The following is a 19,374-nucleotide window of genomic DNA, read 5'->3' on the forward strand; positions in this document are numbered from 1 at the left end:
GCAGATTACCCAGATGCATTCCTTGGCACTTTTCAGAGGGTAGCCATGGGTGCTGGATGGGATAGAGCAATCTGGTCCCTGTGGTTGGCTTCCTATCTGTCGGGAGAAGCCCAAGTAGCCTCTATAGCCCTGAATGAAGAACGGTCAGAAAATATGAGACGGTGAGGGCAGCATTCCTGGATTGGGTGGGGTTGTCTACTGAGAAGTACCACCAGAAGTTCAGATCAGCAAGGGGGACAGGAGGTTTATGGCCCTGGGCCTTTGCCCAAAAGTTGATGGACTGGGTCACCCACTGGTTGAGACCAGATACCCAAATGGTAGCAGAAATAATGGATGTTCTGGTTTTAGAGCAGTTATTTCAGGGCCTCCCCGAGACCATACGAGTGTGGGTCAGGCGACATCCACCGGGCACAGTGGGTGCTGCTGTGAAACTAACAGAGGAGTATGCAGAGGCAGACTTTCCCAGGAAAGACTGGCAACCATATAAGGGTCCAGAGCTGGGGAGGATGGCTAGAGAATTCACAGCAGGAAGGGGCATGGACAGGAAGAAGGAAGAACCCTGAGGAGTTCCAGCTGGGGCTCGGCCCCTTATTTGCTACCAATGTGGGCGATCCGGACACAAGAAATGGGACTCCCCATACATAGATTGTGGCTCGGTCAGGGCTGGAGGGAAGAAAAAGGGGCAAAAACTGTCTACCATTTCAGTGATGGCGGGGAGGAAATACCAGAAGGGCCTTGTGGATACAGCCTCAGTTTGCTCTCCGGTCTGGAGGGAGCTGGTGAAGCCTCACTGGATGACTCCAGGAGCAACTGTGGACATAGAGTGTGTCCACGGGGATGAGCAGCATTGCCCTATAGCCCAGGTGCCCCTGGAGGTCCTCGGTAGAAACAGGGTGGGGTAATGGAGTGGTTGCCTTATCTACTTGTCTTGGGCACCAACTGGATTCCCTTCCCCACTGGGAAGTGAGGTGGTGGGAGGAATCCCATGTTAGGAAAAGGAAAACCAGGGGGAGACAGGGAAGGAACCCCAAAAAGGAAAAACAGAAGACCCCTAGACAACAAAGCCTGAGTCAGGAGGACAAGAAATGTCCCCAGGGATGTAAGGAAGGAGGGAGGGAGACAGCCCAAACTCCTTAGCAGAGGTAAGGGGGCCAAAGGAGCTCCCTGCAACACAACCCCCAGGAGAAGAAATCCAGGTGCTGTTAGGAGACTTGCGGGAACCTGGAGCTTAGATTTTTCCAGCTGTCTTCAGTTTCCAGTATCAATTTTCTACACTTCATAACTTCTAATTTATATTGTTTGCTATCTTTGTTCCCGTTTTTCTATTTGTCATATATTAGTTTTTTGTTTTATTTCTAATTGCTGCCTTCACTTCACAACTGAATCAGTATGGGCAGCTATCCTTTTTTGTGATTGTGGTATTTTGGCCGTCTGATGAACCCTTCTTAAAGAACTCCCAACTTTCATTCACATTTTTCTGTCTAAATATTTACTCTTAATCAATTTCTCTCATAAGATTCCTCAGCTTTGGGAAACTGGCCGTTTTGAAGCATCAAGTATGTATGTTACTGGTTGGGACTGTCCTCTGTTTCTCCATATTGGATGAAATCAGGTCATGATTACTGGTTCTTAGAAGGCCATCAACTTGCAGGCCAGTGATTAATTCATATTTATCTATCATAATGAGGTCCAAAATAGTTATTTTGCATTGGGTACAATACCCTTTGTGTTAGAAAAGTTGCTCTACTCCAGCGGTCCCCAAACTGTGGGGTGCGCCCCCCCCCCCATGGGGATGCAGAGGAACATTCGGAGCGGGTGCGGGGGGGCCTGGACCATCCCCATAGGGGGAAGGGAAGGAGTGCCACCCACCCCCGCTCCACTTCCAGCTCTGCCACGGCTCTGGCTCCTGGCTGTGGCTCCACTCACAGCCCCAACCTTGGCCCCCAACCGCAGCTTCCACCCCCAGCCTTGGCTCCAGACCCTAGCCGCAGTCCCGTCGCCGCTTCCGGCTCCATCTTCAGCCCCTGGCCGTGGCTCTGTTCTTGGACCCAGACCCACCCCCAGCCTTGGCCCCCTTAGCCCAAGCTGTGCATCTCCCCCTCGCCCCCATCCTGAGCCATGGCCCCCACTCCCAGCCATGGCGGGGGGGGGGGGGGGGGGCAGACAGGGGTAAGGGGGGTGATGGGGAACTGCTCTACTCCTTTTCCAAAGTCTACTAAGCTTCATTTACTCAGAAAAAGAATGTGTTCACTGATCAACAAGCATATAATTGCCACATTTTTTTTGTGACTGAAGAAGGTGGAAAGTCATGTTTTTAAAATGTACCGGTAGATACTGTTAATATGTCTGAAGGAAAATGTACTGGTGAGCTTTGGTATTAAGTTATCCTGGACTGTAATAGCTGACATAAAGAATTCATGCCAGGACACTGGTTAAGAAGAATCTAGGGCTGTGGGCAGGAGAGTAGGCCTCCTACCCCATGGCAGTGGGGCAGCAACCTTCCCTTGTTCGGAATCCTACAAAAATGGTAATGAAATCCTTTGTGGTTTTTCATTGTCATTTCTGATGAGAAAAACAATAGAAATTAAAAATCGACTTTTTCTAGCGTTTGATTATCAGGAGTATTGGGCTTTATTGCCTTTGAATGTAGAATACAGTGTTTTTTCAGGAAATAGGTAGACCTCTTCCTTTCCTTCTCAGAGAGCAAAACAAATGATGTATCTGAGTATTCAAAATATATTGGGGATAGAAAATTAGGCAGGGCTCCTACCTGATAAGTTCTGAAACATGCTGGGTCAGATCAATGGTCCATCTAGCCCAGTATCCTGTCTTCCAACAGTGGCTGGTTCCAGATGCTTCAGAGGGACTGGATGGAACAGGGCAATTTATCAAGTGATCCATTCCTTATACTCCAGTCCCATTTTCTGACATTCGGAAGTTTAGGGACACCCAGAGCATGGGGTAGTGTCCATGAGCATCTTGTCTAATATCCATTGATGCACCTATCCACCATAAACTTATCTAATTCTTTTTGAACACAGTTACACTTTTGGCCTTTACAGCATTCCCTAGCAACGAGTTCCACAGTGTGACTGTGCATTGTATGAAGAAGTACTTCCTTTTGTTTGTTTTAAACCTGTTGCCTATTAATTTCATTGGATCACCCTGGTTACTGTGTTTTGTGAAGGGGTAAATAAGACTTCCTTATTCACTTTCTTCACACCATTTGAGATTTTATGGACTTCTGTCATCTCCCCCTCCCCCCCAGTTGTCTCTCTTCTAAATTGAACAGTCCCAGTCTTTTTAATCTTTCTTTGTATGGAAACTGTCCCATACCTCTAATAATTTTGTTGCTCCTTTCTGTACTTTTTCCAATTCTAATATCTTTTTTGAGATGGGGCAAGCAAAATTGCAAACAGTATTCAATGTGTGGGCGTACCATGCCTTTATATAAGGGCATTATGATATTCTCTGTCTTATTATCTATCCCTTTCCTAATGGTTCCTAACACTCTGATAGCTTTTTTGACTGCCGCTGTACATTGAGTAGATGTTTTCAGAGAAGTATCTAGCCGATATACAACCTATCCTGGAAAATGATCCCTCGCTCTCACAGACCTTGGGAGGCAGGCCAGTCCTCGTTTACAGACAACCCCACAACCTGAAGCAAATACTCACCAGCAACTACGCACCACACCACAGAAACACCAACCCAGGAACCAATCCCTGTAGCAAACCTCGTTGCCTACTCTGTCCCCATATCTACTCTAGCGACACCATCAGAGGACCCAACCACATCAGCCACACCATCAAGGGCTCATTCACCTGCACATCCACTAATGTTATATATGCCATCATGTGCCAGCAATGCCCCTCTGCCATGTACATTGGCCAAACCGGACAGTCCCTCCGCAAAAGAATAAATGGACACAAATCAGACATCAGGAATGGTAACATACATAAGCCAGTAAGTGAACACTTCAATCTCCCTGGTCATTCTATTACAGATTTAAAAGTCACTATCGTTGAACAAAAAAACTTCAGAAACAGACTTCAAAGAGAAACAGTAGAACTAAAATTCATTTGCAAATTTAACACCATTAATCTGGGCTTGAATAGGGACTGGGAGTAGCTGGCTCATTACAGAAGCAGCTTTTCCTCTCCTGGAATTGACACCACCTCATCTATTATTGGGAGTGGACTACATCCACCCTGATTGAATTGGCCCTGTCAACACTGGTTCTCCACTTGTGAAGTAACTCCCTGCTGTCCATGTGTCAGTATATAATGCCTGCATCTGTAACTTTCACTCTATGCATCTGAAGAAGTGAGGTTTTTACCCACGAAAGCTTATGCCCAAATAAATCTGTTAGTCTTTAAGGTGCCACCAGACTCCTTGTTGTTTTTTCAGAGAACTATTCACTATGATTCCAAGATCTTTTTCTTGAGTGGTTAACAGCTAATTTAGACCCCATCATTTTGTGTGGATAGTTGGCATTATGTTTTCCAACGCTCATTACTTTGCATTTATTAACATTGAATTTCACCTGCCGTTTTGTTGCCCAGTCTTCCGGTTTTGTGAAATACCTTTGTAATTCTTCAAAGTCAGCTTTGGACTTAACTATCTTGATTGATTTTGTGTCATCTGCAAACTTTGCCCCCTCAGCGTTTACCTGTTTTCCCAGATCAGTTTATGACTCTGCTATTTACCTCTCTCTGTGAAAACTGACTATTCCTACCTTTATTTCCTATCTTTTAACCAATTACTGATCCATGAGAGGACCTTTCTTCTTATCCCATGACTCTTAGCTTGCTTAAGTCTTTGGTGAGGCACCTTGTGAAAGGCTTTCTGAAAAATCAGTTATGCTATATCCACTGGATCACCCTTTCCCACATATTGTAGACCCACACAAAGAATTCTAATAGATTGGTGAGGCATGATTTCTCTTTACAAAAGTCATGCTGATTCTTCCCCAACATATTGTGTTCATCTATGAGTCTGTGATAATTCTGCTCTTTACTATAGTTTCAACCAATTTGCCTGGTACTGAAGTTAGTACTGGCTTGTGATTACCAGGATCGCCTCTGGAGCATTTTTTAAAAATAGGTGTTAGCTACCCTCCATCATCTGATACAGAGGCTGATTTAAGTGATAGGTTATTTAACTACAATTAGTAGTTCTGAAATTCAGAACTCTTGAGTGAATATCATTTGGTACTGGTGACTTATTACTGTTTAATTTATCAATTTGTTCCAAAACCACCTCTATTAACACCTCAGACTGGGACAGTTCCTCAGATTTGTCACTTAAAAAGAATGGCTCAGGTGTGGGAATCTCCCTCTCATCCTCTGCAGTGAAGACTGATGCAGAGAACTCATTTAGTTTCTCTGCAGTGTCCTTTTCTTCGCTGAGTGCTCCTTTAGCACCTCAATCATCCAGTGGCCTCAATGATTGTTTGTCAGGCTTCCTGCTTCTGATATCCTTTCAAAAAAAATTGCTGTTAGTTTTTGTGTGTTTTCCTAGTTGCTCTTCAAATTCTTTTTTGGCCTCCATAACTGTGCTTTTACACACTGTGCTGAGGTTTTTTGGTATTTCTCCCCACCCCCCACCCCCACCCCCCACCCCACCCCCCCGCACCAGGTTATTAAGTTGAATTATGCTATGGTTGCTGTCACTGGTTCAGTTGTATTCACGTCTTGAACCAGATCCTGTGCATCATTTACAACTAAATTAGGAATTGTCCCTCCGCTTGTGGATTCCAGGACCAGCTGCTCCAAGGAGCATTCATTAATGGTGTCTAGAAACTTTTATCTTTGCGTCCTGTCCTGAGGTTATATATACCCAGTCAATATGGGGATGGTTGAAATCCCCTGTTATTGGGATTTCAGTTTTTGTAGCCTCTCTAATTTCTCAGCATTTCACAGTCATCATCCTGGTCAGGTAGTCAGTAGTATATTCCTACTGCTATACTTCTGTTGTTCAAGAATCTTCATAGAGATTCTATAGTACAGTTTGATTCATTTAAAGATTTTTACTCTATTTGACTACGCTTCACATATAATGCCACTCCCCCACCAGCACGACCTATTTTGTCATTCCTAGATATTTTGTATCCTGGTATTACCATGATAATATTTGTTTATTATCTTGTTATTCTGATGTTTTCTTGATTGGCTTGCCCGTTTCTTCAGCTGGTTTCTCATACATGGCAATCAAAAGCCTTTGGAACTACCTTAAGTGCACGTTTTTTATTTTTTATTTATTTATTTATTTCATACTTAACTCCAGTGAATTTACAAATAATAAAAGGAACTTAAAACTAAGAACTTCATTGAGTCCCTCTCCTTTCCTCATCTTGTATACATATTTAATGTTTCAGATGTTCGTGCTGCAAGAGATCAAATGAATATTGGAGGATTATCATATCCCACAATGCCCTTACCTGAGGCACCAGCCAGAGCATCATCAGTGTTCAGTCAGCCTTCATCAATCTGCTCTTCATCCTCCTTCAATGGGCCTTTCAATGGTGGAGTTGTATCGCCACAACCTCATAGCAGCTACTACAGTGGCATGACAGGACCTCAGCATCCATTCTATAATCGAGTAAGTAACCAATTAACTATTAAATCACACTTAGCATGATTTAATCTTATAATATTGCGTAGCTAATCCTGTAAATGCTTAAAGGAAAAGAAAACAGACAACTCCCCACCACCTAAAAAAACCCACCCAATAAAAAGGGACAGGAGAAAACTGCAGGAAAAAATGGTAAAACTTGCAGGGATAGTCACCCATCTACTGCAATCTAATGGAAAAGCATATGGAAAATTGAAATAAAAGGGAAAACTTCAGGGAAAATGTCCTTTTAGTTTGAGACACTATTAAATAGTGGGACACAGCAGGAATTTTTTAATGGTGGGTGTGTCAGGGTTGGCTTTTTTTCCAATACACAATTACTAATACAGTTAATTTACTCAGGTGCTGTCTCAGTGTGGCACTGACAAATTGGTCTGAAATCAGAAGATGAAATTCAATAGAGATAAATGCAAATTACTTCTCACCTAGGAAGAAAAAAATCAAATGCAAAACTCCAAAATGGGGAATAACTGGCTAGGCAGTAGTTCTGCTGAAAAGGGTCACAAATTGAATATGAGTCAACATATTCTGGGGAGTATTAACAGGAGTGTCGTATGTACTGTCGAGGCCCAAGCTGAAGTATTGTGTCCAGTTCTGGATACCACTCTTTAAGAAAGATGTGGCCAAATTGGAAAGAGTCCAGACGAGAGCAACAAAAATGATAAAAGGTTTAGGAAACCTGACCTATGAGGAAAGGTTAAAAACCTGGGCTTGTTTAGTTTTCAGAAAAGAAGACTGGGGAGGGGGACTTGATAACAGTCTTCAAATATAATAAGTGCTGTTATAAAGAGGATGGCGATCGATTGTTCTCCATGTCCACTGAAGGTGTAGAACAGGGGTCAGCAACCTACAGCACGCGTGCCAAAGGCGGCACGCGAGCCAATTTTTACTGGCACACTGCTGCCAGCCGGGGTCCCGGTTGCCGGCCCCACTCAGCCCGCTGCCTGCCTGGGTGAACGGAATCCTAGGCTGGCAGCGGGCTGAGTGGGGCTGATGGCCAGGACCCCGGCTGGCAGGAGTTAGCGGCCGGAACTCCAGACCATCTGCTGGTGAGCCACTCAGCCCGCTGCTGGTCTGGGGTTCCATCCGCCGGCCCCGCTCAGCCAGCTGCCGGTGTAGGGTTCTGGCCACCGGACCCTTGCCAGCTGCGGTCCCGGCCCTGCTCAGCCTGCTGCTGGTCTGAATAGACGGAACCCCGGACCGGCAGCAGGCTGAGCGGGGGCAGGGGCTGAGCGGGGCCAGTGGACGGAACCCCAGACCGGCAGCGGGCTGAGCAGTTCATATTGCTACTGGTCTGGGGTTCCATCTGCCGCCTGTGCTGCCAGTCTGGAGTCCCGGCCACCGGCCCCGCTCATCCCGCTGCTGGCCTGGATGGATGGAACCCCAGGCCGGCAGCGGCTGAGCGGGGTCGGAGGCTGGGACCCTGCCTGGCAGGGGCCGGCAGACGGAACCCCAGGCCGGCAGCGCACTGAGCCGCTCAGCCCACTGTCGGTCTGGGGTTCCGTCTGCCGGCCCCTGCCAGCCAGAGTCCCTGCTGCCAGCCCCACTCAGCCCACTGCCGGTCTGGGGTTCCGTCTGCCAGCCAGAGTCCCTGCTGCCAGCCCCAGTCAACCTGCTGTCAGTCTGGGGTTCTGTCGGGGGCCCCTGTAAATGTAACATTTAGTTCGGCACGGGAAATCTTAAATTCCTGAAGACTTGGCCCGCCACTTCTCAGGTTGCCGATCCCTGTTGTAGAACAAGAAATAGTCAGCTTCCTGGTCACTGGAGATTTTTAAGAACAGGTTAGACAAACACTGATAAATTACGTTCTAGGTTTACTTGGTCCTGCCTCAGTGCAGGGGCTGGACTAGATGACCTTTGGAGGTCCCCTTCATGAGTCTACAATAAACAGGCACATAGAAACTGAAAGTAAAGTTGAACATACTGATTTCTGCATAGCTACATAAAGCCGCAGACGAGCTGCCCCTTCACATAAATGTTAAGGAACTCAGGGCAATGCTCTTGGCAAGCGAGGTGTTCTTCCCGCAGCTTGCGAGCAAGACAGTGCAAGTGTTGGCGGAAAATATAGCAGCAATGTTCTATGTCAATAAGCAAGGAAGGCCCCGTTCCAAGATCCTCTGTCAGGAAGCCGTTGGGCTATGGAACTTCTGCGTAACGCATTCCATCCACATAGATGCCACGCACCCTCCAGGGGAATGAAATGTGCTAGCAGATTGCCTCAGCAGGTCCTTCTCCTCTCACCACGAGTGTCTCTCCACACAGAGGTAATCAGTGCCATTTTCCAGAGGTGGGGGACTCCCCAGGCGGATTTGTTCACCACAGCACAGAACAAGAAGTGTCACCTCTTTTGCTCGGCTGGGACAGGGGCACTGTAATCAATGCCTTCCTCCATCCATGGTCAGGCAGCCTGCTGTATGCTTTTCCGGCAATCTCTCTGGTTCACAAGGTGCTCCTGATCGCTCCAGCACGGCCTCACCAGCTTTGGTTCGGCATGCTCCTAGACCTAGCAGTCACAGCCCCGTGGATTCTACCTTTCAGACCAGACTTAATCTCACAGGATCAAGAGAGGTGCCTCCATTCAAACTTGAAGGCCTACACCTGACAGAATGGCTGAATCCAGAGGAGAGAGAGTGCTCTGACCAGGTGCAGCAAGTCTTGCTAAGTAGTAGAGCACAGAGAGGTTGCCCTGGTAGTAGCTCTCTGGTAGGTAGTAGAAAGCCATTTACTAGGGCTGTGCTGTGCTCCAGGCTTTGCAGCTTACCAATTTACACATCTAATCCCCCGGTTCCCTACCTACAAGCTGGACTCCAGGTCTGGTTCTCTGCTCATCTTCATTGAACAGTGCACAGAGCATGCACTGTGATCCAATTAACTCCCTCTTATAGGAAAGCTGGAAAGCAAAGGGTACCTCTAGACCGGTCTCAGCAGGTCAGAAAACAGAAAACATAATGTTGGAACTCAGGCTGCAGCAGGATCGCAAATTACAGGGCCAGAAAGAAAAATTCCAGGGTCGTGGAATCATGCAGCCTACTGGGCCTGTATTGAGATGGTTGGGAGAAGATCCTCATCACATCTCTGATGTATGGTTTACAGGCTGTCTGCAAACTTGGGAAGCCAAAGTTCCTCTGGTTCCACTCAGTATATATTTATGGTCATCTCATGTTTTCAATGTTATCCCTGCGACCATAAGGGCTAGAAACATCCTATTTTTTAAACTGTGGAGCGAGAGTCTACAATGGAGAGCTAATTCCACAGTTGTGGAATCATGGAATTCCTGAACCCAGGCTATTCCCAGGCACTAAAAAGCATAATTGCAAGCACTAAAATCCCCCAAAGGGGGATAGGAAATGGTGGGTCATGAAATATTTTTTGACCAATTTCTAGGTTGCAGACCAAAAAGAATAAAAAATAGTGATTGAACCAGCCTCTGTTATTTGATTCAGAGGACCCACTATAAAGGGAGGGGATTAGGGCCCTTCTGCCTAAGATGATCATTCGTCATCTCACACAAGCAAGTTCTCCCCATAGTTTGAAGTGGCTAGAAGATTTTTTGAGAGGGAATAATGATTTAAATTCAAGAATTCACATAATTCAAGAAGTAACATATGAAACTCTGAAATAAAATTCCTTCTCTTCCAGGAATAGATTGCTATAGAACCTGTAGCACATGGTAAATAGACTTTATTCAAGGTACTTTATGATATAATTCTGTAATAGTTAGGAGGTTTAAGGCCTAGATTGATACTTAGTCTTAATCCATTTTAAGAAGGGAAAAAATTAAAATGTTGTTTCTGGGAGCAATTTCCCACAATTGTAACAGGAAGATTATTGTTCTCGGGACTTCAGGCATATTGCAAAATATTCAAGTCAAAGAGAGTAGCTCACAGTGAGAGGAAATTACCATTTTCAGTTTGGATTGCTGTCTTCAATTCAAGGTTGTAGCAGTATATGATAGGTACTGTCACACATTGGCTGGTAAACGTGAGAGAGAGAGAGAGAGAGTCCAAAGATCAGTTCACCTTGGCACTAGTACAGTGGAGTCATTTGAGTTTTTCATAAACTACCCAGAGTCATAGCTTGTCCCAGCTAGATAGCTGAAATACACTGGAATTAGACTTTAGTTCTTTAGTTTTTGTTTCACTTCATTTACAGCTTCCTTGGCACATATACAAAGCACACCAGTTTCTTAGTCCTTAGGTGAGGTTTTGGGGAATTTTCCAGCATTTTGGTTTTGATGAGCTTCTGTAGAACCGTAGGCCTGATTCCATCAGTAACTTGCCTGGTTTTCTGCCAGTTAACCTGGTTGGCTGCTGAGGAGCCCACACTTCCACAGTTCATGGCTCTGGGGCAGCTCAACCATGCAGACTGTCTGGGCAAGGACCTCATGGCTTCCAGGGTCCCTGGCTCTGGGCAGGAGTAGAGTTGAGTTCCCGGATGCTATGCTGGGAGCCTGGAAGGCACGTTGGGTGCGATGACTTTAGCAGAGGCTCTCAGGGGTTAGGCTTCTAGCTCCGCAGCAGGGACTGTGGCAGTTCTGGGAGGCCTGAGAGCCTCCACTGGAGCCAGGACTCTCAAGGTTTCTGGGATCCCTGATCTATTGTGGAGGACTTCCCTGACTCTCCAGTGGGACTCCCTGGGCTGTTTCCAGAGTCAGGGGGGCATGAGGAGTCTTTGGGAGTCAGGGCAACCAGCTGTTCCACTTCATTTAGGAAAAATTGAACCAAAACAGTTTTGATTTTTCCAGAATGAGAACATTCCAGAATTTCCTTCCCATGAGAAATTTCTAAACTTCTTTTTTTGAATTTGAACTATAATTCCTTTGACATGTTGGAATTTCCCATGGTATAGAAAATATGGAGTTTCAACCAGTTCTAGTCTGTGATCCTTTTAAATCCTTAGTGATTAGACTGAAGTGTAAAATGCAGAGGCATAACAGTTGCCAGCAATAGATAAGTGCCTGCCACCTAGTGATAAAGTGGTGTAGTGTACTTTGAATTTTGTCCCATGGAACACTCAGAACTTTGTCATGAGCAGGAGTACAGGCCCAATAGCATGGATCTATATAGATTCTACAGCACTGTTAGAGAACAGCTATAAGATGGTAAAATATTTTTTAAAATGTCTAAATATAAAATATGTATGCAGTGTAGCTGTAGCCACGTTGGTCCCAAGATATTAGAGAGACAAGGTGGGTGAGGGAATATCTTTTTATTGGACCAACTTCTGTTAGGGAGAGAGACAAGCTTTTGAGCCACATAGAGCTCCTAGCTGAAGAGCTTGTCTCTCTCGCCAACAGAAGTTGGTCCAATAAAAAGATATTCCCTCACCCACCTTGTCTCTCTTAATAACATAAAATAGGAATTTTCAAAATGAGCATATGTACAAAGTATAAACATATTCTGAAAAATTATGGAATGGTTTCAAAAGAGCCTTGGATCCTGGAAACTAAAGGTAGATTATTTTTTATCTTTTTATTTTATTTAAACACATCAGTCTTAAATTCCATGGCTCTATAAGAAAACTGAGAAGGAAAGTACTGAAAAAATCATTTTAAAGGCACACTGCAGCACTTTTATAAAAATATTAAAAATTGGGATCAGACAACACATTAAATGTGTAAACTTCAAAATTACAAATGTATATACAGGTCAAAACAAATATGTTGCAATGTTTGAAAAGCAGTTTCTACCTATCTTATCTGCATCATCAATTGCAGGATTCCATATTTTGCACGACTATAGTTGCTGTATTTGCATAACACAATCATAATTGGGGTGCTGGTGTAGGTGGTATTATTTCTGACATTCACAGATCAAATACAGAATCCTATATTTGGTCATGGTATGTAAATAAAGGGGAAACTGTTTTTGAATACTTTGTTTTAAAACAGGAAATGTACACCTCTACCCCAATATAACGCTGTCCTCGGGAGCCAAAAAAATCTTACTGCGTTATAGTGAAACTGCATTATATCGAACTTGCTTTGATCCGCCGGAGTACGCAGCCCTGCCCCCCCGGAGCACTGCTTTACCGCGTTATATCTGAATTAGTGTAATATCGGGTTGCGTTATACTGGGGTAGAGATGTATTTGTAAATTTGAAAATTTATCTACTTTTGGCTACCATTGTATGAGACAGTCACCTGAAGACTAAGCACAGGTCTGGGAGCCAGGAACTCCTGAGTTCTAATTCTGACTCAGGCACTGGCGTGCTTTATATGTTTTGCAAGTTACTTAACATTTGTCTCCTTAAATCCCATCTGTTTAAAAAAAAAAAAAAAAAGAGAGAGAGAGAGAGATACTTGCCTGATCCACAAGAGTGATTAGTCAATTAGTATTTGTTCTCCACCTTATATTTTTCAAAGCAAGAAACATTTAACAATAATTTTAATAAAAACTTTGATTGTTTTATTTAATTAAAATTTACATTGATTTAAAATATTTTTGTATTAAGAACTTACATTTCGCATACGTGTAGCTTTATAGCATCATAATGTGCTGTAAAAATGCAAACATCTAAACTAAAAATTGAACATGATTGTATTAAAATACTTTAAAAATAAAACAAATTCAAAAACTGGTAGCTCCTATAATCAAAACTTCCACGGTTATGTGCCATGCACTCCATTTTCTATGTAGTTCTATAGATATCCAAGTATGATGAATATTATGAAGTTTTGCAAACTGTAGTGAGCTTTTGTTCCCTGTAATTTTAAGTTGAAGAGCTTTGTGACGGTGAAATTAATAGAAGGATGAAGCGTTTTTTTTATTGCTCTGTCCACTCCTCCTGCCCCCTTCCCTCCAGACATTGCGATGGGACTTTCAAAAGTGTTCAGCATTCACCTTCAGCTGTTCCCCTTTGAAGTCAATGCTAAAACTCTTATTGGCGTCAGTGGGTGCAGAGAGGTCAATACTGAGCAACTTTGAAAAGCTAACTCTAGAGCTTTTGATTAAGTAAAAGATAAATAAAGCTTTTAGTATTTGCAATTTCTAACGTTATTAAATGTAGCATTCTTAAGCAGAAGTTGTATTTTGTTGAAATAACATTTCTTTTGATTATTATTACATTTTGATTTTGTGTAATTTTGTCCTTTTTTTTGTTCTTTTTTGTTACATGTTTCTTTCCATAGCCATTCTTTGCCCCATATATGTACATGCCAGGGTACTACCCTGGCAGTTCTCATCACATCTCACGTCCATCACTAAAAACGGGTTTGTCCAGAGATCAGAACAATGGCCTAGTAAGTATTTTGAAGGACAATTAAAATACTAACCTAAAAAATAAGAATACTGAGTAATACAGAAGTAAGGTTGTTAACTGCAATATAGTAATACACACTATATTTTTATAAATAGTTTTAAGAAATTAAGATATTGCTAACATGAAATGTAAAATGTATTTTGTTTTTACTTTTAGTAAATACCATATATAGAGTGGAAATTAATTCTAACATCCAAAAACCAAGATTAGAATAGTTTTTACTGACACATGGGATTGGCAGGATGACTTTGTAGTGAAAACACCCATTTCCTACTATCGTAAATAACTTGATGTGACTTAATAGTATGACACAAACATCTGTACTCGTAAATTTATATCTCACTTTGTAAAATATTGTAAAACACTTTTATATAGAGAATATATATATATGTATAATATATAACGGAAGACTAGGAGAAAATATAGTTGCATCCTATTGCTTTGCATAGAATGGGGGATATCAAAAGGCCAAAATAAAATTATTATTAATTAAAAAGACCGCTTATTTTAAATTTTTAATTCAGACTAAAACAAAATACATTTTATGTTCAGTATACATCAGTTGTAGTTTTATGTTAAAATACATATGGTTTATATCTTACATTTACATTTCAAAAGCAAAAATAAGTTCTATGCTTTTTTCTAGGTGCATATAGAAATAAAAATAAAATCCCTTTTTAAAGATTTTCCTATTTTACTGAAATAGATTGGTGTTCAAAAGAGAATTTAGAACTGAGGAAGCCTAAGAAAATAAAAGCCTCATTTGACAATCACTTTAATACTAGAATATTGATGCCTTTGGGCATAGCTTTAAAATATTTTAAAATCTTTTTTAATCACTTCAGTAAAACAAATGTTTCTGTTGAATAATGTATTATTATTAGACTCATTTCCATTCATTGTTTACTTCATATTTGTGAGCCCTTAATCATTTTACCCAAATAATAATATTTTGTTGTTGTTAGGATATTATCAAGGAGGATGCTGATGAGGGGCTTTCTTCACCCACAGACCCCTCAATGGTAAATGAGTAGTCATGTGGTGTGGAAATTTAGCATCTCATTGCTTTGTCAGCAGTAATGAGTCTGCGTTGATTTTAACTGCAGTTCACTAACACTGCATCAGTGGCTTGGTGGGCAAATAGAGTAGTTGAACACTAATAAATGTAGTTTGTGAATGAATTCAAGAGCTAATATTTTACTTATAAGACCTACTGTATTATTTTCCCCTTAGTCTCCCCTGTCCTTTTCAGTAGCTATGAAGTACAGAGTCTTCAGCTAAGAGTACAGTGTTTTCAGTCTTCACAAGCAGTTCCGGGATGGTTAAAAGGAGTGGGGAATGGCAGTTGGCCATTCATTACTTAGTTTTTAGAACTGAATGGCTGAATCCTATCCTCTTCTCTTTTGTTCCAATATCCCAGCATAAAGCTGCTGCAGTTGTTACAGCATAAAGCAACTTTATATAAAAATAAAAAAAATCTGTTATATACAGTAACTCCCCACTTAACATCCTCTCGCTTAATGTTGTTTCGATCTTACGTCCCTGCTCAGTTACAGAACATGCTCCATTTAAAGTTGTACAATGCTTCGCTATAATGTCGTTTGGCTGCCTGCTTTGTCCACAGCTGGAAGCCCCCTTATCAGCGCCCCTGTGCCCCCTCCCCACAACACCTCCTGCCCGCTGGCAGACCCCGTGGATCAGCGCCTTCCCCCTCGTCCTGACCCCCTCCCGCCTCCTGCCCACGGCAATCAGCTGGCTTGCGGCATTCAGGAGGGAGGGGGCAGGAGCGAGGATTTGGCACGCAGGCTCCCCCTCCCGCCCCTGCCTTCCGAATGCCGCAAACCAGCTGATTGCCGTGGGCAGGAGACAGGGGAGAGAGGGGGAAGCCTGCGCGCCGAGTCCTTGCTCCTCCCCCTTCCCTCCTGCCCGCAGCAACCAGCTGGCTTGCGGTGTTGAGGCAGAGGCGGGAGAGGGAGTCTGCGCTGTGTCCTCGCTCCTCCCCTCTCCCTCCTGCCTCCTGAATGCTGCAAGCCAGCTGATTGCCACGGGCAGGAGGGATGGGGGAGGAGCGAGGACGCGGCGTGCGGAGTAAGAAGAGGCGGGTGAAGGGTGGGGGCTTGCGGGAAGGGGTAGCGTGGGCGGGCCGAGGGTGGAGCCCCCCGCCTCTGGTGCTTGCAGAGTAGGGGAAGCTGCCGCTGCTGCTGCGCATCGTGCTTCTCCTAGCCCACAGCACCTTCAGCCTCCTTGCCTGCCTCATTGTCTCCAGTGCCCGTGGGCTGTGTCTGTGTGGGGTAAGGCGGAGGCACCTCCCAACTATAGTACTGTACTGTATGGCAAAAAAAAATTTCCCTGGAACTAACTCCCCTCCCCCCCTTTATATTCATTCTTATGGGGAAATTGGATTCGCTTAGCATCATTTCACTTAAAGTTGCATTTTTCAGGAACATAACTACAACGTTAAGTGAGGAGTTACTGTATCATAATCATATTCATGAGCTAGCGTGTTAAGGTCTACCTTTACTCATGAATAAGGTAATCTTAGAATTTTGTGTTCCACAACTTTAGTCTTTATTTCATTATAAATATTCATACAAAGATATCTTCCTTTATATGTGGCTGTTTTAACCCTTAATTGTGGAAGTCAATAGAAAACCATTCCTGGCCATCAAGCTCTGGTGACTGCCAACACAAAAGGGTTAACATAGTTTTAACCATTATCTTAATTGCTTTATCCTGTTATCTGCAACAGCCTAAATGTGTGACTTAAGGTATTTTTTGTCTTTCACTGTTGCAAGAAAAGGTTTGCATAAAATGTCATTTTTTTATTATGCAACAATGGGAAAAACAAGAATTCCAGCATAATTATGGCAACAAAGACCAAGCCTGGATTAAAATAACGTTAATTAAGGATTTTATAGGCACGGAGTGTTTCTCATTCTTTAACTAATGCTATTGAACCTACATATAGCAGCATTCAAAATCATATATTGTTCTGAAATCCTGTAATATTTTGATCAAAATGTAAAGTTAATGGGGCAGTTAAAACCCTGATTCTGAATTTTGTAGTGCTTGTGATGATTTTGTTTAAATACTTGATTCTCTTCTCCGCTGCTCTGTGTGAAGGAGGCTGGAAGGGCCCTGTTATGAATCCCTAATCCTCTGAAAACCCTTCCACAAGTATCAAAGGGGTAGTTGTGTTAGTCTGGATCTGTAAAAGCAGCAAAGAGTCCTGTGGCACCTTATAGACTAACAGACGTATTGGAGCATGAGCTTTCGTGGGTGAATACCCACTTCTTCGGATGCATGTCACATGCAGCCGAAGAAGTGGGTATTCACCCACGAAAGCTCATGCTCCAGTACGTCTGTTAGTCTATAAGGTGCCACAGGACTCTTTGCTGCTTCCATAAGTAGGCTCTGTCAGTCAGGATGGGTTCGCTATCCCTAAACCTCTGGGGAGTCCCCTGTGCAAAGTAATACTGACGTTGCTGGCTTTCTGGTTGAATTTCTGTGGAAGACAGAAACAATATTACTCAATGTGTTCGTTCTCTATTGATTTAACCATGATGGAAAAAATGAACTGTTTTCATGCTTCTATTGAGTATAAGATGAATTCTTCAGAGTTATTACAGGCTCAATAGAGGTGTTTGAGGCACTTCAATTATCCACAAATGATAGATACAATAGACTGTAATAATTCTGTTCGAGTATTTAGGGAGTCCTTAATCCATGCATCTTTGCCACTATATATGATAATAGCTTTTACTTATTCTATAATGCATGGATCCATGCATGTAAAATAATTCAGTGTACTAACAATCCTTATGAAATTTTTAATGAATACCAACTACTGTGACTAGTTTGGTGATCTAATAGGAATACCACATGGAGAATTAAAGCTCAGTCTTGATTCCTGAGTTTGGCCCTCAGTACAGGAGAGAAGGGTTGATTTATTTAGCCCTCAGTACAGGAGAGAAGCTCCCTTGACTTGCTTTTTAGTAAGCTTTTTTGGCCAATTGCAAGGAGCTGGTAACTCTGGAAGACCCATTTTTTTTATATGGGTCAAAATTTCTGTGAATTGGCAGAGCTGTGTGGAGAAGATCTTGTCTCGGTGCAGGGGGCTGGAGTTAATGACTTTTCAAGATCCCTTCCAGCCCTACATTTCTGTGATTCTACAGTTGCACAATACCTCTTCATGCTTTGTGGCTCCTGCCATTGATGTCAGTATGTCAATAAAGTTAACCAGTTTTATAACCCAAGATCCTAAAATCTTAGAGCCTGATTCTGGTCTTTCCTACACCAGTGTAAAGCTGAAGCAACATCATGGAAATTAGTGGACTGATGTTGGTGTAAAACTCGTGTGATTATAATTACATGTTTAGTCTTTTTTGTGCATTATGTTGTGCAGAGTACATTGTAGGCACTGTGTGAGTGTACACGCATGTGTATATATATTTCAAACTTGTATTTTGTGTTCTAGCTCTATCTAGTCCATAATTTTCATGGGTTTCTGGAATAGTGGCTAAAGAATACTGTTAAAATTCCCTGCAGGTTTAATGCTGGTTCTCTTTAGTAAATTAACTGATTTGGGGCTTGATCCTGTGTCATTGAAACAGAATGGAAGCTTTGCCATTAACTTTAGTAAGTGCAGGATTCGGCCTACAGGGCATTATAATACTGACCCCTAGCTGTACTTTTGTCTTGGAGTCTCCAAAATATCTTCTTCACAACAAATTTAGTATTCTTTAGTCTGTTCCAAAATCCAAGTAGACAGATAAACAGTTTGTTGTGCCAGTAGGGTATAGTGTGGTATTTTTAATTAAACAGTATTAACTTTTGTTTTCCAGTAGCACTCATGATTTTTTGAGCACTTTTCTGACAGCAAAGAAGGCATGATCTCTGCCCAGTCTAAAGAGTTTGTCACCAGATTTCAATATGAACAAGATCTATGTTATCTGTTATGCTTATAAAAAGCACATGGGATCTTTTGAGGGGAAAAGGCAATACGCTGCGTTTATTGAAAATATAACAGCATATGCATTCAATCACACACACACACACACACACACACACGCGTCTTGCATATGGTCTTATAGTTACCAGTCTGTCATTGTTCGAGTCAATCTAATGGCCAGTTAGATAGAGCATGAGTGAGGAGCTGGGCTCTGTTGGTCGTGATCCGATGCTCCGAGGCTTTGCAGGACTGAACCCAGAGTTCTATGGCAAAAAACCCAGCTTTATACTTGTAAATTCCCACTTTAGTCTATGGATTTTGCAATGTCATTCTGTAATCGTTAGTCCTTAAGTGGTATTAATCTTGGGGTTTTCCGCTGTTATGTCTTATTTGTTGTCTCCCGGGGGGGGGGGGGGGTGTTTGCCTCACCTCTGAGGTTGTCAATGCTGCTAACTTGTTTAGCATCAGATACAATGGATGTTTTCTGATTGTTTCCTGCTGTCTCTCCAAGTCTCTCACTTCTTCTT

The 19,374-nt window shown here is 42.9% G+C and overlaps 1 protein-coding gene across 9 annotated transcripts in view; it reads left to right on the forward strand.

The window, feature by feature from the left end:
* Positions 1-19,374, forward strand: part of KIDINS220 (kinase D interacting substrate 220) — a 161,488-nt gene that overhangs the window by 115,528 nt on the left and 26,586 nt on the right. For 3 of the 9 annotated variants that reach the window (XM_005287752.5, XM_005287753.5, XM_005287754.5), the window contains exons 24-26: positions 6,380-6,603; positions 13,766-13,876; positions 14,862-14,918. In XM_005287752.5, the coding sequence (XP_005287809.1) occupies positions 6,380-6,603; positions 13,766-13,876; positions 14,862-14,918 (392 nt within the window). The remainder of the gene's footprint in view (positions 1-6,379; positions 6,604-13,765; positions 13,877-14,861; positions 14,919-19,374) is intronic. The other 6 variants (XM_008179902.4, XM_008162481.4, XM_005287755.5 and 3 more) reach the window with 2 other exon arrangements.

The sequence above is a fragment of the Chrysemys picta genome, chromosome 3, assembly GCF_011386835.1.
Source record: "Chrysemys picta bellii isolate R12L10 chromosome 3, ASM1138683v2, whole genome shotgun sequence".
Taxonomy (NCBI): domain Eukaryota; kingdom Metazoa; phylum Chordata; order Testudines; family Emydidae; genus Chrysemys; species Chrysemys picta.